Raw genomic sequence first — 27,077 nt, 5'->3', positions numbered from 1 at the left:
AGCAATAGCTGTTTGCCTGTGTTGCATATTAAAACCTGTTGTTGTTTTCAGGATGTATCAATCTAAGAAAAAAAACCAAACCAGTGGGTCAGCACTATACAGCCCAGAAAATAAGGGGACAAACATACCAGCAGGTTAAAAAATAATAAAAAGTATCTTCTGTAGAATTACAAAGAACTTCCATAAAGATAGAATTTAGTAGAACCCAAAAGGCTGGTTGGTATCTCTTGGTAAGGGGTGTTTTTTTATTCCTGCAGACTTCTCAAAGTGAACAGAATTTAAAAGAAAGTGCACATCACAATTTAGAAAGAAGGCTTAATCCTTTGCAAACTACAGCCTAACTACAGAAGTTGGAATTAACTTGGCATTTGAGGAAAGCAATTTGTCCCTTAGAAGGAAAATAGAAAGACCTTGAATTATTGTCAAAGGGGAAAAAGTGTGTCATGTACAGATGTTGGTTCTAATATTATTCTATATTACTTAGAAAATAAGGCTCTAGGAAAAAGGCTTATTAAAATCATAGGTCACAGACTAGCTGTCTACTGAATCAACGTTATTTGTGTTGAATGCAATGAGTAAAATGAAAATGCCTGAATCTGCAGAGGGTTTTGTTGTAATGACAGCTTCTTGCAAAAACCTTAATTATACATTGTGTATTTTGGGGTCTGACCACAACTTTAATAATAGGAAGTGACTAGCTTTTCATCCTCTATCTTTTCTTATTATTGTTAGAATCATAGAATCATAGAATCGTTAAGGTTGGAAAGGACCCTTAAGATCATCAAGTCCAACCGTTAACCTAACACTGCCAAGTCCACCACTAAACCATGTCCCTAAGCACCACATCTACCCATCTTTTAAATACCTCCAGGGATGGAGACTCAACCACTTCCCTGGGCAGCCTCTTCCAGTGCCTGACTACTCTTTCAGTGAAGAAGTTTTTCCTAATATGCAACCTAAACCTCCCCTGGCACAACTTGAGGCAGTTTCCTCTTGTCCTATCACTTGTTACTTGGGAGAAGACACCGACCCCCACCTCACTACAACCTCCTTTCAGGTAGTTGTAGAGAGCGATAAGGTATCCCCTCAGCCTTCTCTTCTCCAAATGAAACAACCCCAGCTCCCTCAGCTGCTCTTGTGCTCTAGACTTGTGCTCTAGACCCTTCACCAGCTTTGTTGCCCTTCTTTGGACACGCTCCAGCACCTCAATGTCCTTTTTGTAGTGAGGGGCCCAAAAATGAACACTGTACTCGAGGTACGACCTCACCAGTGCCGAGTACAAGGGCACTATCACCTCTCTGGTCCTGCGGGCCACACTATTTCTGCTACAGTCCAGGATGCCATTGGCCCTCTTGGCCACCAGAGCACACTGCTGGCTCATGTTCAGGTGTCTGTCAGCCAGCACCCCCAGGTCCTTTTCTGCCAGGCAGCTCTCCAGCCACTCCTCCCCCAGCCTGTAGCGTTGCATGGGGTTGTTGTGACCCAAGTGCAGGACCCGGCACTGAGCCTTGTTGAATCTCATGCAGTAGGCCGCGGCCCATCGGTCCAGCCTGTCCAGATCCCTCTGTAGGGCCTTCCTACCTTCAGGCAGATCAGCACTTCCACCCAACTTGGTGTCGTCTGGCAAACTTACTGAGGGTGCACTCAATCCCCTCATCCAGATCATTGGTAAAGATATTAAACAGTACCGGCCCCGATACTGAGCCCTGGGGAACACCACTCATGACCGGTCGCTAACTGGATTTGACTCCATTTACCACCACTCTCGGGGCTTGGCTGTCCAGCCAGTTTTTAACCCAGTGCAGAGTGCACTTATCCAAGCCACAAGCAGCCAGCTTCTCCAGGAGAATGCTGTGGGAGACAGTATCAAAGGCCTTACTAAAGTCCAGGTAGACAACATCCACAGCCTTCCCCTCATTCACTAAGTGGGTCACCTTGTCATAGAAGGAGATCAGGTTGGTTGAAGTCAGTCTGAGGAAAGAAAAAAAAAGTTACTGTTCAGATGAAATATCCCTAAAAACATGTTAAATAATCTGGCTTCTTGAGATTCTGTAAAAAGCTAACGCATTCACACCTGAAAAAAAAAATCATAACTCTAATTATTTGGAAGGAGTGGCTAGCACATGAGAGGGGAGTAGCATTTCCAGGTATCTTGTTCTGCTATGGTCCCTCCTGTATTCCAACAATACAGTGATTAGATACTATTAAATTACTTTGTGGTATCTGTCTCTACTTCCAGGTTGCTTTGGGAGATATGTTGACTTCTTTCAATTCACACTGATGTTATCCTATATCCTTCCTCTTGTGATGCACGCTAGAATCATCTACAAAATTCTGTTTTCTGGCAACTGAATATGACCTTCTGAGTGAAAGTGCTATCAGTTTGAACTGTCTTTTACAGGATTATCTTGATGCTTGTAATGGTCTAATTATACAGATTGCTACTATGACCAGGCTGTTAAGGGATCTTTTACCCCCATTAAGTGCTTTTGTTAATTTCTCTCTAAATTTCCCTGAAAATAAGAAACTCAATGTTTATTGAAATATTATTTTACGTGTACAGGAAAAACCTAAAATATATACATCCTGTTAATCCCCTCATGATGTGACTGCCTTCTAAAAATGGCTTTCCCTTTGATGTTCTGATGTGATGATAAATGGAAAGATCAGATTTTTGCAAATCTATGATAGACATGAAAAAAGTAGAAGTTGGCATAATTGGTGCTTAAAACAGTATGACCTTTTAATAATATCTTTGTATCACTGACTAAATCTTGTGCTGTGAATTCAAGTTCATAGTGGAAAATGTAACTTCTGTTCTTTTTCCTTATTCTGGAAGGAGAAGGTTTCATATGTTGGTTCAATTTCTTATTAGTTTGTCTTTACATAAAATACAGAATAAAGATTTATTTGGTTTTTTTTGTGTGATCATATGCTGTTGTGAATTTGTTTTTTTAAATTCTGTCAAAAATTGGTCTGAGAAATGATTAAACTTTACTTTTTTTTTTTACAGGGCCAGATTTCAATATTGCAAGAAAAAATAGATCATTTAGAACGCCTGTTGGCAGAAAATAATGAGATTATTTCAAACATACGAGATTCTGTGATTAATCTGAGTGAATCAGTAAAGGATGGTCAAAAAAATCCAGAGGCTATAAACTTCAGTCAAGGATCTCTCTCTGAGCTTTTTCCTTCTGCTTCAGTTTTGCTTGCAGTTGATTCTGAGGATTGTTTGTTTGCTTCAAAAAGTGGAAGCCGTGGTTCAGGTGTGCAGGTAAGCAGTATGTCTTTCTTATTCTGCTGGTGTCCTATCTGTCATTAACTTTTAATTCTGCAAATGTCTAATTACTGGTAAAAGCTTGGTACTAAGCTCCTAATCTAAGACATAATAGAATTGTTCAAGTGACTGTTGTGTTTAACAGGTGTTATGAAACTGCTCCTTTTTACCTTTTTTAAACTGTCTAGAAATTAAATGGTGATTATGAAGAGCCAGCATTTCAGAATGCTTAAAAGTTCTTAAAAAAAACCCTAACAAAAAACAGTGATTATACTCAGATTATTGTCCAGTACTATCAGAAGTTCTTTGGAAAGAATTTGAGAGTCTCTTTCAGTTTCCCAAAATTGTTCTAAAATTGATGACAAATAAATTGGAAATAGTGGATAGCCTTGATTTAAACAGCTTTTGCATTTTAGGGATATATATGTGTAGATGGGTCTTGAGGGGGAGGCAAAGAATGTTCAAGAACTAGTAATTTAAAAAAATCTTAGCTACTGTATTGCCTTTTGAATGCCATTTCTGTATTTCAGCATTCCTGTGTGCCTCCAGTTTGTATAGGCACTTTGATCAGGAGTATAATGAGGAATATATACAATGTTGACTGGTTGGCATGAACTGGGGAGGTTGAAGTTTTAAAGTCAAACACTTCTAGTTTAATTTATTTTGCTTTCTGGTGATGCTTGTGAGTTCATGGAGTCTTATATATTCAGTTTTAATGGAGTGTTTCAGGAGTGCTGAGAATACTGTGTGAAGTTTGTGATCTGTACTGTTTTTGGGAGTCTTGTGGGAGTACTATAAATATTCATGGTACTCTAAAGCAAAGATTAAATTTTGAAGTCCAGCTTTCTCATTCTAGAAGTGAAAGCATTTCTATTGTAGGAGAAAGACAGTGGACTTAAGATGAGTAAGTACACATATTAGAACAATTGTAACCTCTGATGTATCATTCATAATGCCTTTAAGCTCTTCAGGGATAGGCACCACCTTAATATGTCTTTTACAGAGAAAGTAGTTTTTTTAAAGGCAATATCTGACTGTTCATGTTTCTAATATACATGAAGACTTCTGTGCAGGAAAGTAAAGCATGTGGACCTATGATTACATGTTTTCCAATTACTGGATTGTTAACTTTCCCTCTACAGTCTGTTACCATATTAAGTGATGTGCTTTTTTACGTGCATTAGAAATAAGTTATAGCAAATGTGAGGTGTGAATTTTGAGGTAAAATGTGTTGGCTTAAATTCCTGGACATGTTAACCTGTTATGAATGGAAAGTTAAACATGTTTTCTTAAACTGTTGTCATGTTTTGCTTCACCTTTGCAGAACACCAGAACATGTACCTTCTATCAACTAATGTACCTACTAGTAGCTAACCTGCTTTTTGATAACTTTCCTTACTTTTAAGGTTATATGCCTGTACTTAAGTAACAGGTATAGCAGGGAATATTCTTAATACTGTTCCCTTACTCACACTTTCTTTCCTTGCCTTGCACAGGGAGGGGGGGCTTTAATGTTCTTCGTGTCATTGCATTAGTACCTTGTACTCAGCAGATTATCCACCATCATCCTTGAATCGCTTTAACACTGCTTCTGTATACAGTTTCTCATCCTGTGAGTCTGACCTGCATTTCAGTTAGGGAATCTAAGACCTCGACTTTAGCAGAATTCCTCTAACACCACCTTAACAAGCTGATATAAATTACTGTATTTGAATATGGTTTTACTGTTTAATACTTTGCCAAGCTTGATGCATTCTGCAAGCTCAGTTAGTTTATTTTCTTCTAGTTTTTTTTATAAAGACTGAGAAATTCTGAGATTATTTGGAGCATTTTTTTTTTAAATTTTATTTTAAATTCTAAAACAGCTTATAAGTGTTAATTACCTGCTGTTGATAAACGTTAACTTAAAGCCACAGATTTGGACCTTACTTTTTCCATGTTTGTCTTTTAAGTGGATGTATGAGAATGAAATGAGAGACTAGAAAGGAGTAAGAGCTAATATAGGTGAGACACAGTGTTTGGATAAAAATCACTTTAGAGAATGAAGGCAAAAGAGGCTTCACTGAATAAATTATGGGAGCTCATTGTAGTCTCCCATAATGGAGAAGCCATTATAAGAATGGATTCAAATATGGATTAAAAATCTTTGTGATATTTTGTTGATAAATATTACCAGGACTTGCTGCTCAGAGAGATGTATTTTCTTTCTTTGCATGAATTGGACAAAACAAGTTACTAATAACATGAGACCCAAACGATTCTTGCATAGGATAGCTAAAGGATTTTTTTCATGGAGGATTTGTAAATCAAGACATTGTATACTTTGTTACTTGTGATATTTGTAAGTAGGTAGGAAGTTGTAATAGAGCTGGCCACTGAAAATGACACTGAATTGAGAATTCATGTAATTTAAATTAAATAGAAGACTAATGTGTACTTTTTTTCAAAAGATAAAAATGGAGCTAAGTAATAAAACCAACAAAATGAAGAACTCTGGATTAAATATGGTTATGACCTGACACTTTTTTAGGTCAGTAGTTCAAGAAGTATCTGGAATTTGTGCTCAAAGAAGATAGAATTCTCAACAGCCATCATGCTGAGCTGGAAGGTCTTTTAACTAATACGGTGAGGTGTCTCCTCTCTTGTCCCTTTCAACTACTGAAGCATCTAACATTGTGCTTAGTAATGTTGCTTCTTTTAAAAATGAGGCATGAATCACTTACTAAGGAGGCGACCTGAAGAGGCATGAGCTATGCTTTTATTTCTTCTGTGCAGTGATTTAGCGTTCACTGGGGTAAATGTTGTGATGTTTGCCCAAGACTTGCATTGCTTCAAGAGTTTGAGTCCCTCAGTATAAAGAAAGAATAAGCCTATATAGAAAAGAAGACAACTGATAAATTTTCAAATGTTTTAATTGAAAAGCTTGTAGCAACATGACTGTCTCTTGGAGCATCCATAATAAAGACAGGCAGCATCTTTTCTGAATTTCTGTTTGTCTACTGTTTTTACAAAGCCCTTGCTTACTGTATCAGTATTTTATACTTAGAAATGAAATTAAAATATGTCCAGGAAATACTTGTCTTTAACCTTTTTTTACTTCTTACTGACTATTGGAACTTATTCTTCTCTTGCAGTCATGTAACCTGGTCAAGTGATGATATAGTTTGTAATTAATCCTTTTCACAGTTCTTACTAAGGATGGTGTTATATGAAAGATAAACACGGCTTAACATCTGTCTTCTGGATGTCTTGGCATAAGTGCAATGATTTCAGCCTGATCTGACTTCAGTTTATTCCAGTGGAAGTTTTTGGATCCCGATTGTTTTTTTTTTCTTGGCTTTTTTTTAACTGCTTCTGATTAACATTCAAATCAGAGAATGACTGAATGGTTGAGGTTGGTAAGGACCTCTGGTGGTCATCTGATCCAACCCCATGCTCAAGCAGGGCCACCTAGAGCCAGTTGCCCAGGAGCATGTCCAGATGGCTTTTGCATATCTTCAAGGATGGAGACAGCACAACCTCTCTGGGCAACCTGTGTCAGTGCTCGGTCACTCTCACAGGGAAGAAGTGTTTCCTGATGTTCAGAAGGAACCTCCTGTGTTTTAGTTTGTGCCCATTGCCTCTTGTCTTGTCACTGGGCACCACTGAAAAGAACTTGGCCTCTCCTGTGCACTCTCCCTTCAGGTGTTTGTACGCATTGATAAGATCCCCCCAAGCCATCTCTAGGCTAAACAGTCCCAGCTCTCTCAGCTTTTCTCATAGGAGAGCTGCTCCAGTCCCTTCATCATCTTAGTGGCCATTTGCTGGACTCTCTCCAGTGTGTCCATGTCTCTCTTGTACTGGGGAGCTCAGAACTAGACCCAGCACTCCAGGTGTGGCCTCACCAGTGCTGAGTAGAGGGGAAGGATCACCTCCCTTGACCTGCTGGCAACGCTCATCCTTAATGCAGCCCAGAATGCCATTGGCCTTCTTTGCTGCAAGGGCACGTTGCTGTCTCATGTTCAACTTGGTGTCCAGCGGGACCGCCAGGGCCTTTCCTGCCAAGCTGCTTTCTAGCTGGGTGGCCCCCAGCGTGTACTGCTGCCTGGCATTTTTCATCCCCACGTGCAGGATTTTGCAGTTCCCCTTGTTGAACTGCATCTGGTTCCTGTTGGCCCAGTTCTGCAGCCCATTGAGATCCCTCTGGATGGCAGCACAACCCTCTGTTGTATCAGCCCCTCCTCCCAGTTTGGTGCCATCTACAAATTTGCTGAGGGTGCACTCTGCCCCATCATCCAAATCATTAGTGAAGATGTTAAACAGGATTGGACGTAGTATTGACCTCTGGGTGCACCCCTGGTTACTGGCCTCCAACTAGACTTCGTGCCACTGATCGCCACCCTCTGGGCATAGCTGTTCAGCTCATTTTTGGTCCATCTCACTGTCTGCTCATCCAGCCCATACATCAACAGGTTCTCTGTGAGGGTCTTACTGGAAACAGTGCTGAAAGCCTTATAGAAGTCAAGGTAGACAATATCCCCTGTTCTCCCCTTATCTACCAGGCCAGTCATTTCATCATAAAAGTTTCTCAGGTTGGTCAAGCATGACCTGCCCTTGGTGAATCCATGCTGACTACTCATGTTGACTTTGTTCTGGTTCCTGTGCCTGGAAATGGTTTCCAGGATTAGCTGCTCCATCACCTTCCCAGGGATCAAGGTGAGGCTGACCAGCCTGCAGTTCCCTGGGTCCTCCTTCTTGTCCTTCTTGAAGACAGGAGTGACATAGCTTTCATTCAGTCCTTGGGCACTTCTCCTAATCACCATGGTTGTTCAAAGGTTCTTGAGAGTGGCCTTGCACTGACATCAGCCAGCTCCCTCAATACTTGTGGGTGCATCCTACCAGGGCCCATGGACTTATGTATGTCCATTTTGTTCAAGTATTCCCTGACCTGGCCCTTTTCCACCAAGGGCACATCTTCCTTGCTCCAGACTTTTCCCTGGGTCGCTGGGGCCTGGGATTCCTGAAGGCAAGTCTTGCTAGTGAAGACAGAGGTGAAGAAGATATTCAGTACATCAGCCTTTTGCATGTCCTATGTCACCAGGCCCCCTGTGTCATTCAGTAACAGGCTCTAGCCTTCCTTTTGTCATCTGTGTGCTTATAGAAGCCCTTCTTGTTGCCTTTGACATCCCTGGCCAGATTCAATTCCATTTGTGCTTTAGCTTTCCTAACTTCATCTCTGGATGCTCAGACAATGTTTCTGTATTCCTCCCACATTACCTGTCCCTGCTTCCACCATCGGCATGCTTCCTTTCTGTGTTTGAGTTTTGCCAGGAGCTCCTTGTTCATCCATGCAGGCCTCCTGACATTTTTGCCAGACTTCCTACTTGTTGGGATGGACTGCTCTTGAGCTTGGAGGAGGTGATCCTTGAATATTAACTAGTTTTTTTGAGCCCTTTTTCCCTCCAGAGTCTTATCCTGTGGGACTCTGCCAAGCAAAGAGGCCAAAGTGTGCTCTCCTGAAGTCCAGTGATGTGATCTTGCTTTTTGCCCTCCTCTCTGGACCCTGAACTCTGCTATCTCATGGTCACTGCAGCCAGTGCTGCCTTTGGCCTTCACAGCCCCAACAAGCCCCTCATTGTTGGCAAGTAAGAGGTCCAGCAGAGCACCTCTTCTCACTGGCTCCTCTGTCACTTGGGTTAGGAATTTGTCACTGATGCACTCCAGAAACCTGGATTGCTTATGCCCTGTTCTGTTGTCCTGTCAGCACATAACAGGGTGGTAAGTTCTCCATGAGGACCAGGTCTTGCAAATGTGAGGCCGCTCCTATCTGTCTGTTGAAGGGCCTCATCCACTTGTTCCTGGGCAGGCGGCCTATAGCAGACATCCACTACAGTGTCACCCATACTGGTCTGCTTTTTAATCCGTGCCCATAAACTCTCAGTTGACTTCTCATCCATCCACAGGCAGAGCTCCATGCACACCAGCTGCTGTCTCACATAAAGGCCAACTCTCCCTCCTCGTCTTCCTGGCCTGTCTTTCCTCAAGAGCTTGTGTCCTTCCATTGCAACTTTACCATCATTGTAGTCATCCCACCATGTCTCCATGATCCCAAAAAGACCGTAGGCTTGCAACTGCACACAGATCTGTAACTCGTCTTGTTTATTCCCCCTGGTGTGTGCATTGGTGTACTTCAGAGAGGCACTCCAGCATGCTAATTTCCCAGAACGGTTTTTGGGGATTTTTCTGTAATTGCCTGGAGGCACTTCCTTGGTTACATGCAAATGCTGGAGATGACCCTGCTTGAACCCTGTTTTGTTGATTTTTTTTTTTTAAAAGATTTTTTTTTTATCCTTTCATGTCACGTCACTCCCTCACAGGGCTGCTGGTAACTCTCTCCCTACCCCTTTATTCCTAGCTAAAAGCTCTCCTTAACATCCTCCTGGCAAAGATACCTTTGCCCCACTTAGTGAGTTGGATCTCATCTTTCCTAAGCAGACACTGATCTGCAAACAGGGTCCCAAAACCTGTTCCCAACACCAGCTCGGCAGCCAATTATTGACCTGTACTATCCATGTCCTCCTCTCACACTCCTACCCCTCAATGGTGGGATTGAAGAGGACACCACCTGGGCCTCCATGACCTTGATTACTACCCCTAGAGCTCTAGACACTTTTGATGCAGTCCGGGTTGCCCCTGGCAGTATCATTGGTGCGCACATGGAAGAACAACACGGGGTAGTAGTGGGTTGGACAAGCTTCGACAGGTCCTCTGCAACATCCTAGATCTGGACCCCTGTCAGGCAGCAAACCTCTCTAGATGATGGGTCAGGCCGTGGAGCCAGTTATTTCAGAGAACTGTTGGTTATGATTCCAAGATCTATTTCATGAATTGCAGTTTCTAGCTCTTGAGCTCATAATCGTGGGAGCATGATTTGAGATAACTGTAAGGTAATAGATGTTAGGGAAAAATTATTTGTGTTATGGACTGTAAAAATTGGTATCTTGCAGGTTGCAAAAGGTTATTTGTGAAATTCAGGCTCCATCTGTGAGAAAAACTCATAGGAATGTGGGCAATTCCATGAATTGTTGCTTATTAAAGAAGTGTGTTTTCATAGTTGAAATGTCAATATCAGTCTTAAGGTCACTCATTGGTAACTGGCAAATTTACAGAGTATGCACTTAAATTGCTTCAGAAGGTTGCATTTTACAGAAGAATTACAGTTCCTCAAAGTCAAATTTTAGAAAAGCAAGAAAATATGGTATTAGAGTAATTTCAATGTAACCGTTATTTGATCCCTTCCAGCTGGCCCTACAGAATGCATATATTGGCAAGTATTGCACCTGTATTTTCCATTAAGCAATATTGTCCAAAGGTGGAAGCAATCCTGGTGGAGCTTGGACAAGAAGATTTCATAAAGGCCATGGATATTTAGCGTACAGACATTGTAGGCCCAACTGAAGCTCTACTAGTTCTAGGATTACAGTGGCTTGTATTCCCATTTAACATTACTTACTTCTCTTTGTATCTTAAGCTAAAGGCCTGTGGTGGTTTGACCTTGGCTGGCTGCCAGATGCCAACCCTCTGCAGTCCTTGACACCCAGCCTGGGACTTGAGGAATGAGAGATCAGAACAGTAATTGGGAATGGTAATGGCCAAAATTGGATTGGACATTGCCAGAGTGAAATAACTGGGGATTCTTTTGTTGTTATAATAAGGTGAAGGGACAAGGGGTGGAATTTTATCATTTGTGTAAATTTTCCACTTTTTCAGTGCTGTTATGTCATTTTGATTTTTGTGTGGGAATTTTTTTTTTGTAGATGTAGGTGAAGTTTGTGAAGAGTGTGTGATGAATGTATATTTTATCAACTGTTCTTCAATATGTGTTTCACAGAGGTGAGGGTGGAATGTACTGGGTGCAGGTGCCCAGGTGTTGAGCGCAGGGGGACTCCAGAGGGTGATGTCTGTGTGCAGAGGCCAGCGCTGTCCCGTGCTGGACACAGCCATTCCAACCAGCTCCAAAACAGACCCACTGCAGGATACAGCTGAGCCCTCTATCAGCAAGGGTGCTGGCGCCTCTGGGAGAAAGTGTTTTAAAAAGGAGGAAAATGTGAGGTATAAGAAAAAAAAGGTGGAAGAGACCACCCTGTGAACACCAATGTCATTAAAGAAGGAAGAGGAGAAGGTGCTTCAGCTAGTGGAGCAGGTTGGGGAGACCACTGTGGAGCAAGTATCTTCTTTCAGCCCATGGAGGACCCCGTGCTGGAGCATGTGGATATTTCTAGAAGGGACTGTGGCCCACGGGGGATCCACCCTGGAGGAGTTCCTGAAGGACTGTGGCATGTGGAGAGGATCCCATGCTGTAGCAGTTCATGAAGGACTGTAGCTTGTCGAAGGGATCCCATGCTGGAGCAGGCAAAAAATGTGAGGAGGAAGGAGGGACAGAGAGGAACCATTATGGACTGACTGCAACCTCTATACCCCTGCACCACTTGGGGCAGGGGGCCATAGAGGAGTTGGGAATGGAGTGAAGTTGAACCGGGCTAGAAGAGGGGTGGGGAGAAGGTGTTTTAGTTTTGTCTTTGTTTCTCGCTATCCAACTCTATTTCAACTGGCAATAAATTAATTTAATGTTCCCCAAGTCAGGTCTGTTTTGTCTGTGATGGTAATTGGTAAGTGATCTCCCTGTCTTTATCTTGACCCATGAGCTTTTAATCTTACTTCTACCCCTGTCCTGTTGAGGAGGGGAAGTGAGAGAGCAGCTGGGTGGGGGTTTGGCAGCCACACAGCAAAGGTCAACCCATCCCAAGGCCTTAACTTCTTTAGTCAGATGTTTGTTTCAGATGTCTGTATTTTTCTCAAGTTTCCTAGCAGGACAGAAAACAGCTTACTGCTGGGAAGTTTTAACTCCTGTGGTGGTCATGTAGTAAATGACTCCTGTAGGCTATTTTTGTGGAAGTGAAATGTTTGTTGAAGAAAGTTTGTCAGGTGTACAATTGTATTCTAACCTGGGGTTAGAACTAAGCTAAAGTTTAGTTTAAGGGTTTTTTTAAACTATAGTGGCAGTAAAAGGCTTGTCCAGATGCTAATTCATGTTCATCAAATTTGCCTTCTTTCCTAAAAGCAGAGCAAGAACATTAAAGAAAAAAAAAAAAAAGAAAAGTTGGATATGGTAACTTTGGTCTAAACTCATATTAGAAGATTCTCTTTGAAGCTATCTGGTAGTATCTAAATTTCATAGGAACTCGTTAAAGTAACTCTAGAGTTGCTTTAGTAACTTGTAACCTTCTTATTTGGATTGACAAATGAAATATGTCCTTCTTTGTATAATTGCTGTACTGGGCAACAGTAAATATATAAGGAGCTTTTTAGTAGCAATTGGTTATAGGTCTGAACATTTTTCCTTGATAGTTCCTTTCAGTTCCCTTTTGTGAGTTTGACTTTTAGAATCATAGAATCATTTAGGTTGGAAAAGACCTTTAAGATCATCAAGTCCAACCATTAACCTAGCACTGCCAAGTCCACCACTTTTGCCTCAATCTCTCTCATGTTGTCACCTCTTCTTACTGCTTGCTTAGTTTGTCCTATTCATCTTCTGCATTCCCCTATTTAGTATATTGTGATATTGTATATAATTCTCTGCCAGCCCTCCTGTCCCAATGCCATTGTAAGCTGTCATAATTTTTGTGACTTAAGGCCCTTATTCCTACCCTTTATCTAATCAATTTCAGTTTCCTCAGAACTGGGCCTGCCAAATGCTCTGCTTCCTGCCAGCTGTGTCTTGGGTGTCCTAGTGTGACTTGAAACTTGCTCTCATTTGTCAGTTTTCTATTCATTTGACACTTCATCTCTCCCTGTGTCATGAACAAGCAGATCCATTTTTGATGAAAACAGCTTTGGTTTTTAATAGCAGAACTGTTTTTGTGAATCAATGCTTTATATTCCTTTTACCCTTTTTCAGATGTTGGATGTCTATGACATTCTTCCTTTCGATAATCCAGATGGTGGCGTGTGGAAACAAGGATTCGATATCACATATAATGAAAATGAATGGGACAGTGAACCGCTTCAAGTTTTTGTCGTGCCTCACTCACATAATGACCCAGGTAATATTTTAACTGTATTGATTTTGGTATCTAGAGGCTTTTGAATTAAGAAATATATTGCCATTTCTGTTAAGGTTTGGGTTTTTTTGAAGCATCCTACTTAATATGTTAGATTAGGCAGTTGCACATGTATAATTCAAGTGCCATTGACTTCAAGTGACAACTATTATGATAAAAGTTGTACATGTACTTATTTATTAACTGGAGTAGAACTTCAGTGTTGATATTGGAAGGTAATATGGATTTTCTGTGTTCATTCTGCTAATAACCCAGTTGGTGTATTCATTGCTGCATTAAATATGGCCTGTTCTTATTTTGACTTTTTGGACTGTTATAGATATTTAACCCTCAGCTTGTGCTAAAGAGATGTGATTTTTGGAAGGTGTGACAATGGCAAATCTGAGGTTTTTGACTGTAACACTTTTTTACTGTTTTGTGCACATCCCCACCCCCAGCCTACGGTGGGATAATATGAAGTCTGGATTTAAACTGAAACCTAGGTATGCTTGCATAATTTCACTTCTTCCTCCCAAGTGGGTATTTACTGTGTAATAAATAAAATAGGGAAGTGTCACTTTATTTTGAAAGTACGGTAAAATACACCCAAAAGTAGTGAATGGTACTGCTGCAGTATAGTCCTGGTACGTGTACACTGACTGGTGAAGCTGCTTGTTCTTGCGGAAAGCCAGTTTCGGCGATTTTGAACTTTACTACTGTGTATCTCTTAACAGTATAATTTGTTGTTTGAAGTACTGTGGATCTGAGTGAAGTAAGATACAGTAGTTTGAACATAAGTGACTTTTATTTGCACGTCTCTAGCATTTTCAAAGAAAATGAACACTGGAATTTGGAGGGACTGTATTGTCCAGTTATGACAGCTAAATAACAAAGTATGGATACAGTAAAAATATTCGGAGAAAATAATCACAGTATAAACTTTGATCTGCCTTTTTGTAGAACTGTCTTTAAACCGGTGTCCATTTGTTTCCTCTCTGGTGGTTGTTCTCCTGAAAACTTTCTCAGAGAGAAGCCATGCTCTGTACAGTCATTTAATGAATCTGAAACGATCCTAAAGGAATGTACAGAACTTCTAATTCTCTTGGTTCTTATTAGAATGGGGTATGGAGTTTACTGCTCTCCCTTCTTTCTGCTGAAGCTATAGTAGGATCATATCCTAATGGGGGGAGGACAGTTGGCATCCAGTTGCCTGGTGTCACATCTGTCCTCCTGACATGAATTTAGCGTGATTGAACAAAGACCCCCTGCACAGTGCAGGCTGACGTAGCTCTGCAGGAGCACAAGGCTTGGGAGCTGCAGGGGAAACTCCTGAGGGAAGCTGCAAAGAGTTTTGCATAAAACTTCACCAGTGTCCATTCAAGTCTTGAGGTTAGGTAGTGGCTCAGTGCTCTGGCACTGATTTTTTATTTTTTTTTTCAGATGCAGTCTGTTAGTGGAGGCTAAGAGCCTGCACTTTCAAGCTTCACATCCTTGCCCCTTTTTCAGTACATCAGTAGAGGAGACTTTTTTTATGTCCTTGATATTAACTTTCAGACCGTTTGTTTTGGTAGACTTTTCCAAACATAACCAGTCAATCCATTCTAAGTCTGTTGCTAAGCTTGCTGTTTCATGACTCTGTCTAGGTTGATAGATCAAAATGAGATCTCCTCTTCCTACTCCAGAATTTATAAAAAATTCTGTTGTTCTATAATTGCACATCCAAGATGTTTCAGATCTTCTGGCATTGCTTTTAGAGGTGGACCTCTGCCGCTTTCTCTATAGGAGGCTGGTTTTGACTATCCATATGGGTCCTGTAAAAGAGGTTTTGGTTTTTTTTTTTAATGCAACCCCTCGTTCTTTTTCTACAGGTTCTAGTAATTTTGATTTGATTTTTTTTATTATTATTTTATTTGTATTTTATTTACAGTCCTCCTGTAACTGTCTTCCAAAACAGACTATATTGGGCTGACTTCCTCTTTGGTGCCTGGCCTGTCTTGTCAGTACTCCATGCAGAACTGACTAGTTGCTATTGCTGTTCTGGAAGGGCTCTTTGGAGCTAACCTTTAGCTTTCTGACCTCCAGCCTTCTACTTTCTTCTTCACATCTAGATTCCTGTCTTGCCCCCTATAATCAGGCAGAGAGCTGTGCTAGATTTTCACAGCCAACACCTTTTGTGTCTGACAGACTTTGGTGTTAGGTGCCTTAATCCAGTGTTTAGTTCATCCTGTAGCACCAGTTCTGCTTACCAAAAGTGGCCCACTGGGCACTCATGGTAAGGAATTTGAGCATTGAAGTTCATAGAATCATAGCGTGCTTTGGGATGGAAGGGACCTTTAAAGGTCATCTAGTCCAAAGCCCCTGTAATGGGCAGAGACATCTTCAACTAGATCGAGTTGCTCAGAGCCCCATCTAGCCTGTCCTTGAATGTTTCCAAGGATAGGGCATCTACCACCTCTCTGGGCAACCCGTTCCAGTGTTTCGCCACCCTCATCGTGAAAATTTTTTTTCCTTGTGTTCAATCTAAATCTACCCTCCTTTAGTTTAAAACCATTACCCCTTGTCCTGTCGCAGCAGGCCTTGCTAAAAAGACTATCCCCATCTTTCTTGTAGGCTCCCTTTAGGTATTGAAAGGCTGCAATAAGGTCTCCCCACAGCCTTTTCTTCTCCAGGCTGAACAACTCAACGTCTTTCAGCTTTTCCTCATAGCAGAGGTGTTCCATCCCTCTGATCATTTTTGTGGCCCTCCTCTGGACCCTCTCCAACAGGTCCATGTCTTTCCTGTGCTGAGGACCCCAGAGCTGGATGCAGTACTCCAGGTGGGGTCTCACCAGCATGGAGTAGAGGGGCAGAATCACCTCCCTTACCCTGCTGGCCATGCTTCTTTTGATGCAGCCCAGGATATGGATGGCTTTCTGGGCTGCAAGCGCACATTACTGGCTCATGTCCAGCTTTTCATCCACAAGTACCCCCAAACCCTCTCCACAGGGCTGCTCTCAATCCCTTCATCCCCCAGCCTGTACTGATACAGGGTATTGCCCCGACCCAGCTGCAGGACCTTGCACTTGGCCTTGTTGAACCTCATGAGGTTCACACAGGCCCATTTCTCCAGCTTGTCCAGGTCCCTCTGGATGGCATCCCGTCCCTCAGGTGTGTCAACCGCAACACTCAGATTGGTGTCATCTGCAAACTTGCTGAGGGTGCACTCAATCCCACTGTCTGTGTCATTGATGAAGATATTAAACAGCACTGGCCCCAGTATGGACCCCTGAGGGGTACCACTCATCACTGTTCTCCATCTGGATATCAAGCCATTGACCACTACACTCTGGATGCGACCATCCAGCCAGTTTGCTATCCACCGAACAGTCTGCCCATCAAATCCATATCCTTCCAATTTAGAGAGAAGGATATTGTGGGGCACCGTGTCAAAGGCCTTACAGAAGTCCAGATAGATGACATCCATAGCTCTTCCCTTGTCCACTGATGCACTCACTCCATCATAGAAGGCCACTAGGTTGCTAGGCAGGACTTGCCCTTGATGAAGCCATGTTGGCTGTCTCGAGTCGACCTCCCTGTCCTCCATATGCCTTAGCGTAGCTTCTAGGAGGATCTATTCCATGATCTTCCCAGGCACAGAGGTGAGGCTGACAGGTCGATAGTTCCCAGAGTCTTCCTTTTTACCCTTCTTAAAAATGGGTGCAATGTTTCCCTTTTTCCAGTCCCCAGCAACTTCACTTGACTGCCATGACTTTTTAAATACCATGGAGAGTGGCTTGGGAACATCATCAGCCCATTCCTTCAGGACTCTGGAATGCATCTTGTCAGGACCCATAGACTTACGTATGTTCAGGTTCCTCAGGCGGTCATGAACCTCGTCTTCACTTACAGTGGGAGAAACTTTGCCCCCCGATCCCTGTCAAATGGTCCATTGACTTGGGAGGTGTGAGGAGAGAGGTTGCCAGCGAAGACTGAGGCAAAGAAGTTGTTGAGTACCTCAGCCTTTTCCTCGTCTGTTGTTACCAGCTTGCCAGTTTTGCTCATCAGACGGGGTATGCTTTCTTTAACCTTCCTTTTCTGGTTGACATACCTGTAGAAGGCCTTATTATTTGCGTCCCTCGCCAGGTTCAGCTCCAGACGAGCCTTGGCCTTCCTGATCCCATCCTTACACAAGCAGGCAGTGTCTCTGTACTCTTCCCAGGATACCAGTCCCTGCTTCCACTGTCTGTGCATTCCTTTGACTGGAAAGTGTAGATTCTTATGTGATATTAGGGACTGAGATGTGAAATAATAAATTTAATGTGGTTATCTTTAGTAGTAGAGTTATAGCTAACAACTATAAATTAATTTATTTGTTGTTCTGTTCAGGTTTTGGTAATTTTTTTTAATCTTTATGGCTCCATGTAAAGTTGGATAGCCTCTGTAAGTCATGGGGTTAAGAGCTATCAATGGCACGAAATTTAACAAGCAAATGCCAGATTCTGCACCTAGGACAGAGTGTAAATTGGGAGAGGAGTGGCTGGAGAGCAGCCCTGCAGAAGGGGATCTGGGGGTGCATGGCTCAACATGAGTCAGCAGTGTGCCCTGGCAGCCAAGAGGGCAAATGGCATCCTGGGGAGCATCACACCCAGCACAGCCAGCCGGTCAAGAGGTGGTTGTCCCACTGCATTCAGCATTGGTGCAGCCGCACCTTGAGTACTGTGTGCAGTTCTGGGCCCCACAATTTAAGAAGGATGTGAAGGTCCTTGAATGCATCCAGAGGAGGGTAACAAAGCTGGTGGAAGGGCTGGCAGGCATGTCCTGTCAGGAGTGGCTGAGGACTTTGGGTTTGTCTAGACTGCAGAAAAGGAGGCTGAGGGGTGACCTCATTGCTCTCTACAGCTTCCTGAGGAGGGGAGTGGAGAGGGAGGTGCTGGTCTCTTCTATCTGGTACACCTGGGAAGGGCTCAAAGGTGCACCAGAGGAGGTTCAGACTTGACATTAGGAAGCATTTCTTTACCGAGAGGGTAGTCAAATGCTGGCACAGGCTTCCTAGAGAGGTGGTAAATGTCCCAGGCCTGTCAGTGTTTAAGAGGTATTTGGACAATGCCATTCATAACATGCTTTCACTTTTGATCAGCTCTGGTCAGGCAGTTGGATTAGATGATTGTTGTAGGTCCCTTCCAACTGGAAATATTCTGTTCCGTTCTATTCTGCTCTTTTTAGAAATAAATATGTTTCAGTGCAAGATGCCAGGCACCTGGTAATTAAATTTCAGAGAACTTTGTTGGCTTGCAACTAACTCTGTGAATACTTGTAAATATTTCCTAGGACTTTCTGAAGATTCAGTGTGTTAACCATGGTATACCGTTCCTCTACAGCTCAATAAAATGAATAGATTAAAATAAAACAACTTCTAATCATAACACTGCTCTTCTTAAATCATAATATATTCTTATGCCAGCTGCTTTGTCATTTAGCTCTGTGCTTCTTTATTTAGGTTGCTTTATTAAGTTTTTCAAGAATGTTTAAGAGGACTAATTCAGTGTAAATTTGCTTTTATTGCTACAATATAAGAATCTACTAAAATAGTTTATTATTATGATATATTTCTGTATAGGAAAAGCATAGTATGATTTTAGTTCATCCTCTGTTAGTTGTGTGCTGACATGATATTATTTCTTGCAGAAGAAATTCCTGGTAAGAAGCTATAAATTTGTAGTCTGCTACATGTGGATCTTTTAATGTAAATATTAGTAAAATATTTCTTTGGTTTGTTGAAAAGTAAATGAGCACTGAAAAATATTAATTGGTCATGTGATCACAATTATTTGAGTGAAAGCTTCCATAAAAAAACTTACTGAAATAGGCAGAGATCACAACAAATTTTGATTAAAAACGGTACAAAAGGAAAATAAATTCAGCTTATTTATCGCTTGTGTTTTCAGTCTTCAAGAAACTAGTGTATAATAGTAATTTACTGTCAACTTTTTTGTATTAAGCTGTTTGCATGCCACTAAAGAAAGTATGTTTCAAGTTTAGATTTTAAGCCCTCATACGAATTGCCTTGACAAAATGTATTTTTCCCCTTTAAGGTAGATTAGATTAGATCCTAGTGTTTTATCTGTACAGAAACTTAGATGTGATGATTTTTCTAGATGCTAAACATCTGTTGAAAAAAAAATGAGCTAGCACTTTTCCTCGGGAATGTTATAGTTTTATTTCCTCATTTGCAAAGTAAAAAAGGGAGTTTTTTGGAAGGAGTGTAAGATGCTGCTAGTAAGGATTTTTGTTCAATTGTTTTACATAAAGTAGGGTGATGGGGTGCTTTATGACTTGAAAGAAGAGATAAGACATTGAGGGAAGCATTAGGGGATGCTGGAGGTTTGTGTTGGGAATAGGGCTTGGGCTGGGAAGGTGATCCGTTAGTAGACGCTACAGTCCTCCTGATGTGAGAGATGACGAAACGTGTTGGAAGTTATCAAGGAAGATCAGTTTGCAGATACGTACATCTTTCTTTTCAACTACTGAATTTGTGCTTAAATTAAAAAATCCACGATTGTTTAAATCTGTGTATTCTGTTGATCAAAGTAGAAAGCCTAATATTCCATATATTTATACGTTTAGGAAATAAAACATCTGAACATAGTAAAAAGAAACTCCTGGAGAGTTTAGCACTTTGAACTGTCCACAGTGTGTAAAGTTCAGCTTTTTAAGAAGATGCTTCACTTAACTTTTTGTAGGGAGTGGGAAGCAGGCAGGTCTCTAAGACTGTTGAAAGCAACTTACATTTCATATTTTCTTTTTCTTAGGTTGGCTGAAGACTTTTGATGATTACTTCAGAGATCAGACACAGCATATCTTAAATAATATGGTTATAAAACTGCAAGAAGACAGCCGAAGGAAATTTATGTGGTCTGAGATTTCATACTTTTCAAAATGGTGGGATGGAATAGATAGCCAAAAAAAGGATGCCGTTAAAAGGTTTGAACACTGAACTATTTCTTTCCTTTCATGTAGCATGTTCTGAGACTTTGTGTATTTGACTAAACTGTAAACTTGAGATTTTGCTTGTTGTGATGCAGAATTGCTAGAATAATCAGCTACTCAAGTTCTGATTTTTTTGGGCTTGGTTGATTTTTTTTTTTTCCCAGTTACAAAGTAAAACTCTGTTTAGAGAAGTGAAGCCAAATTACTAAGTTGCTAAAAAAATTGGCTAAAATTTTCCATGTACAACCATGAAGATGTCATTCAAATTGTAATGAAGTTGTGATTATAGACTTTATTTGAAGTCATCTTGAAGTATTGGCAATAGAATAAAAACAATCTTTCATATTAGCTATTTATTTATGGTAACTTTTTCTTCAGGTGTAACACAATTATGAAATGAGTTTTTTTTAAATACATGTATTTTTTAGAAACGTGCAGCTGCTTAAATGATAAAGTAGTACATACTCTACACCCTTGTTCTTCTTAGTTCTTTTTAAAATTGCAAGTCAAAATGTAATACAGAAGTAAAAGGTTTGCCTGAATTTTGAGACAAGAAAGTGTGTTGCTTGGATAAAGAAGTAAGGATCTAGTTTGGAGTTTTCAAAAAGGGTTTGTTTTGTTTTGTACTTTGCTTTAAGACAGCATCCAACACTTCTTAGCTCATCTCTGTGATGCCCACCTTCTCATGCCGTGCTTCAAAATGCATGAGTTGCAGTGTAAATTAAGGCTATGAGAGCCTTACAGCTGCAAAGGTTAGGTAATGCTGGAAATCTTAGGAATGACGTAGAAAACTATCTATTTAAAAATTCATGTACAATGCATGAGTATTATAGCACAGCTGTTGTTTTTGAGCTTAGAAAGATCCCTTGGAACACAATAAACAGTAAATGATAGTCACTAGGGAACCGTGCCCTTTCTTCAGGGAATCAGGTATTGGTTAAACTGCTGTAACACTTACAGAAGCTGCACTGGAGATTATTTTGCTCTATGTTTTTCATTACGCTTAAGGGTATTATCAAAACTTAGTGAAATTATAGATAAGTTTGCTGTATTTATTTCTTGAATTCATTAAACATTTGTATGCTACTGTACAATATAAGTGCTGAAATTACATTATTTAACTTTTGGGACCACCTGATGCTGGAAGCATGATCATTATGTTCACTAACATCTTAATAGCGAGACTCAATCATCCTGTGATCTGTTTCAAGAAGGCATTTTGAGTTAGATGGTCTGAAGCTTTTATAGATACAATAAACTTTGAAGCTCTATCAGCTCTCTAAAACAAAAAGAACGGTAGATCAAAGATGGGGAGGTACTGGTAGTACTTGAAATGTGCAGTGTCTAGGTATCTCATTCAATTGGCCATAGGTACTGTGGCACATACACTTTTATTTTGTAATCTATGCAGGAAATAGCCTTCTTCCTCATTTTAAACAAAATGAAATACTATGACAGGTGCAGTAGAGCTGGTAGTTTTCATTGCGCAGAAGCATTAAAAATTTCACTGTTCATCTATTCATTCTTTCCCTGTTTGGTTAAATAAATCTAGTCCAGTGACAGAAGTAGCACAAGAAATTTAGATTTTGGCATCATGTCCCTGGTAAATACCTATTGGGTATTCAGAAATTGATTTTTAAGAGTGTATTTTCATATGCAAGATTCTGAACATAATTTACATATTTTTCAGGTTAATAAAAGATGGACAATTTGAAATAGTAACAGGAGGATGGGTCATGCCTGATGAAGCCTCTCCTCATTATTTTGCTTTAATTGACCAACTGATAGAAGGACATCAATGGCTAGAAAAGAACCTCGGTATGTAGCTTGATCTAAAATTTAACTGTGTTAATACAGGAAGTCAATTAGAAAATGCTTTTTTTGTACTTCTGAGATGCTTAGAAGGCTCTCTTTACTCTGCTTTCCTGAAACATTAAAGCAGACCACTTACTGGAAGATATAGGATTGAGTCTAGTATTTGCAATTACTGTTTGCAGATAGAAGTTCCTGGATGAAGTGTATTTAAACAATTTTATGTCATAACATTTTGTCTTCATCAATGAAAGGTGTGCATAGTATATTAGCATAATAAAATATAACACTAGATCATGCTGAATTGTAGATCACATATCTCTGATATCACAAGCAGTTTCCGATTTGCCATTTCTATCTTTTGAAAATCATGACAAGGCCTTAAAATGACTTAAAAATTTATATTCGTTTTATGTGCTTGGATGTGTTCTGCAGGCTGTGTATTCATTAGGTTCTCTTATGCAAGGCTTTCATAAAAGTAAATACGAAATTTAGTAGTAGTTGTTGTAGCAGTTGTAGTTATAAAACCTAAACCCATTGTAATGTTAGAATTGTTCATATTTAAAAAAAAAAAAAGGCCGACTCATTTGTTTTTGAAACTTTGAGGAATTACTAACTGCAGTAACATTGGCTGAACTGTTCTTGTGGCTTTGGGAGTTTTCTTTTGTTTGGTTCTACAAGTAGAAATAACCCTTTTTATATAGAATTTTTTTAATATAGAAAATTTGTATCGTGATTTTAATAATAAGTTAACATTACTTCATCCAATTAACTGACATTATTTTGAAGAGCTGTTTCACTATGTTTTTCTTAGATTGCAATTTCCATAAACACAGCTTGACATAATTAAGAAATGGGGGGAGGGAAGGCTTAATAAAAGGGTAATGCATTCCCTATGGTTTTTTTTGAAAGACAGTAAAAGTGTGCCTAAGGAACCATGTTGAAGAAGCAGTTAAACAAGAGTTAGATATCATAGAATCATAGAATAGTTTGGGTTGGAAGGAACCTTAGAGATCATGTGGTTCCAACCCCCCTGCCATGGGCAGGCACCTTCCACTAGACCAAGTTGCTCAAAGCCCCATCCAACCTGGCCTTGAACAATTCCAGGGATGGGGCATCCACAGCTTCTCTGGGCAACCTGTTCCAGTACCTCACCACCCTCATAGTGAAGAATTTCTTCCTTATAGCTAACCTAAATCTACCCTCTTTCAGTTTAAAGCCATTACCTCTTGTCCTATCACTATGTGCCCTTGTAAAAAGTGCCTCTCCAGCTTTCTTGTAGGCCCCCTTCAGGTACTGGAAGGCTGCTATAAGGTCTCCCTGGAGCCTTCTCTTCTCCAGGCTGAACAACCCCAGTTCTCTCATCCTGACCTCATAGGGGAGGTGCTCCAGCCCCCTGATCATCTTCGTGACCCTCCTCTGGACTCGCTTCAGCAGGTCCATGTCCTTATGTTGGGGGCCCCAGAGCTGAACACAGTAGTCCAGGTGGGGTCTCACATGAGAGTGGAGTAGAAGGGGAGGACCACCTCTCTCGACCTGCTGGCCACGCTTCTTCTGATGCAGCCCAGGATACGGTTGGCTTTCTGGGCTGCAAGCGCACATTGTTGGGTCATGTTTTCTCATCAACCAACACCCCCAAGTCCTTCTCAGGACTGCTCTCAATCCGTTCTCCACCCAGCCTGTATTTATACTTGGGATTGCCCCAACCCATGTGCAGGACCTTGCACTTGACCTTGAACTTCATGAGGTTTGCATAGGCCCACCTCTTAAGCTTGTCAAGGTCCTGCTGGATGGCATCCCTCCAGTGTGTTGACTGCACCACACAGCTTGGTGTCGTTGGCAAATTTGCTGAGAGTGCACTCAGTCCCACTGTCCATGTCGCCAACAAAAATGTTAAACAGCGCCGGTCCCAGTACTGACCCCTGAGGAACACACTTGTCACTGATCTCCACTTGGACAAGTCACCGACCGCAGCTCTTTGAGCGCAACTATCCAGCCAATTCCTTATCCATTGAGTGGTCCATCCATTGAATCCATGCCTCTCCATTGTGGGACGATGTCAAATGCTTTGCCTAAGTCCAGATAGATGACACCTGTTGCTCTTGCCTTATCCACCAGCACTGTAACCACGTTGCAGAAAGGCACCAAATCTGTCAGGCACGATTTGCCCTTAGTGAAGCCATGTTGGCTGCCACCAATCACCTCCTTATTTTCTGTGTGCCTTAGCATATTTTCCAGAAGAATCTGCTCCGTGATCTTGCCAGGCACAGAGGTGAGACTGACTGGCCTGTAGTTCCCTGGGTCTTCCTTTTCCCCTTTTTGAAAATGGGGGTTATGTTTCCCCTTTTCCAGTCCGTGAGAACTTCACCAGGCTGCCACGACTTCTCAAATATGATGGATAGTGGCTTAGCAACTTCATCTGCCAGTTCCCTTAGGACCTGCGGATGCATCTCATCAGGTCCCGTGAACTTGTGCACCTTCAGGTTCTGTAGATGGTCTTGAACCTGATCTTCTGCTACAGTGGGCAGTTCTTCATTCTCCCATATAGCTTCTTTATTTGCTAGTATGAAGTTCAGTGAAAAGACAGTATTAATCAACATGATTGTAATGATTGCCAGCCAAATAAATCAAAAGAAAAGTTAGTTCCAGCGCCAACAACGGTTAACATTATCTAAACTACAGTGAAAATTCAACAAGCTACATCAATCTGTCTTCATTTGTTCATTTTCTTTCAGATTTCCTTTCCTATTGTAACACCTGTAAACTCCCTAAGTGAAAAAGGAGATGAATTCCATTATAATTCCATGTAAAAATGCTTGAGACATGATTGAAATAGTGTAGCAACGTAGAGTACTAATCTCAGGTTTTTTATGTAGTTAGACAGAATGCCTCGCCTCTAAGACATTTGATTTTTTTTTTGTTAATTGTTTATCTGTTTAATTCTAGCTTGTTAATTCCAGGGTGTGTTCTGCAGGAGGCTTAATACTTAGCTATATATTTTAATTTATCTTCTTGGAAATTTTATCTTTACTGCTCTGATTTGAGTTATATTGGTATAGCCTTCTTTGAGTGAAAAGTAAAACTTTCTTCCCATTTTACTTTTTTCTTTTGTCAACAGGAGTAAAACCAAAGTCTGGTTGGGCAATTGATCCTTTTGGGCATTCACCAACAATGGCCTACCTTCTGAAACGCACAGGGTTTTCTAATATGCTTATACAGAGAGTTCACTACTCAGTTAAAAAACATTTTGCAACGCAGAAGACACTAGAATTTTTTTGGAGACAGAACTGGGGTATGTGTTTTTTCTTTATGTCAATTTATTTTGTTAATTTACACAGGTAAACTATGGAGAGAACGTGAATAAATACTATGGAAATCCTTACAGAACAGGTTATTTACAGAAGTTAGTCTAGACTTGAAAATTTTAGACTTGCAGTTCTGTTAAAGACTTTCATCTAGGTTAATTTTCAAGGATTTTTTTTTTTTAATAACAGAAAGGGAATGTGAGTACCTGTGGGGTAGGAAAAGGGGTTAAATATAAAAACTGTACTATTGCCATTGTTCCTCTGATCTTCTGTTTCTTCACTTTCATTTGTGCTTTTACTTTCCAGTAAGTAAAGTGAATATTTGAAGATGGAGAGATCTGTCTTGTTTCTGTTCTTAATAAGGAAAAAACTTTCAAGCAACCAGTTTTCTTCAGCTGGTGTGACAAATTAGTGTCATTAGTTAGAGCAGCTTTCTGTGGACTTGAAATTTGTAGGTTATCTTTAGCCAGAAAAATAGATTAAAAGCATCTCACCATTTTAATTTCCAATGAAATTCTCATCTAAAACTTTATTCTTAGAATAAATATAATTGCTTTTTTAATATTATTTATACAATATAGAGTATGAAAGTTTTCTTAGATAGTGTAGTGATTATACCTTAGCGAACTGATGTGTCTGTAAATGAATGTACTTTTCCATATGAATATTTTGGTTTCCTTTGTACTATACCAGCATTCCCATAAGCTGTATGGTGAATGTATGCAGTTGAGGTTTTGGTCTTTCTGTTTTTTAAAATAAGCTAGTATGTCACTGATTTATCAATACAGGATCAAACAAATGTATGTAGTACTTACTATTGAAAGGTGGTGGTGATTTTGAAGCTTTTTAGTTCCTCTGTGTTTTTAGTTGGAAACTGTAGGAAGGAGGGTGTTCAGAGACAGCGATCTGCTGCACAAGTAAACTTAACTGGAAGAAAACATACCACTGTGAAAGAAGTTGGCAGATACTGACACTTCAGAGATTTTTCTTTGAATGTTGGTACACTCAGTGTACAGCGTACACTTAATTGACAGGCCTTTTTCCTAAATGGTTGCATCTGTAAATCACATGTATGATATGGTCTAGTGGTTGGGCTTCAAAAGAAGGCTTTTCGAGACAGATCACATATCAAAGATCACTACCTACTCATCTGGCACAATATGTAGATGTGGTACCTGAGATAAAGAGAACTCCTGTAACTGAAAAGTAAATGCATATATTTATGGAATATTACCGTTTTAGTAATAAGTAAGTAGTAGTAAAGTAGGAGTTTTTAAACAAAATGTCTGTATTGGAACTGTGAAGACTTATGCTGTTAAGGTTTTGAAGAGTATTTTCGTATGTATTGTTGACATACTTAGGAGCCAGGTTTTGTGGCACATCTACAGCATTCATCCCCTTTTTTCAGCATAAAATTGCTTTAAGTAGTTAGTGCTGGAAATAGGTAATCGGCATTTAGGGGTTTTACCAGATGAGTTCTGTGAGAACTTCAGGTTCTCTTTAAAGTTAAATTTTGAAAGACCTTCTTTTGAGACTTGACAAAATGTATGTAGATCTCTGCTCCTGGTGGGTTAAACTTTAGGGAATGTACTGATTAGATGGAAAAGTTAGGATTGCAAAGATGGTCTCAGAAGTGCA

At 40.6% G+C, this 27,077-nt stretch overlaps 1 protein-coding gene across 5 annotated transcripts in view; it reads left to right on the top strand.

The window, feature by feature from the left end:
* MAN2A1 (mannosidase alpha class 2A member 1) overlaps positions 1-27,077 on the top strand; it is a 119,087-nt gene that overhangs the window by 11,467 nt on the left and 80,543 nt on the right. For 4 of the 5 annotated variants that reach the window (XM_087741592.1, XM_087741590.1, XM_087741591.1 and 1 more), the window contains exons 2-6: positions 3,014-3,274; positions 13,215-13,359; positions 20,145-20,316; positions 22,013-22,140; positions 25,253-25,426. In XM_087741592.1, coding sequence (XP_087597718.1) covers positions 3,014-3,274; positions 13,215-13,359; positions 20,145-20,316; positions 22,013-22,140; positions 25,253-25,426 — 880 coding nt within the window. Of the gene's footprint in view, positions 1-3,013; positions 3,275-5,807; positions 5,903-13,214; positions 13,360-20,144; positions 20,317-22,012; positions 22,141-25,252; positions 25,427-27,077 lie in introns of those variants that run through there. The other variant, XM_087741593.1, reaches the window with a different exon arrangement.

Source organism: Nipponia nippon, unplaced genomic scaffold (genome assembly GCF_047370975.1).
Source record: "Nipponia nippon isolate SJK-2023a ecotype South Korea unplaced genomic scaffold, ASM4737097v1 scaffold_8, whole genome shotgun sequence".
NCBI classification, from domain to species: Eukaryota; Metazoa; Chordata; class Aves; order Pelecaniformes; family Threskiornithidae; genus Nipponia; species Nipponia nippon.
The sequence above is the reverse complement of the archived record's forward strand: the minus strand, read 5'-3'. Positions and strand labels throughout refer to the sequence as shown.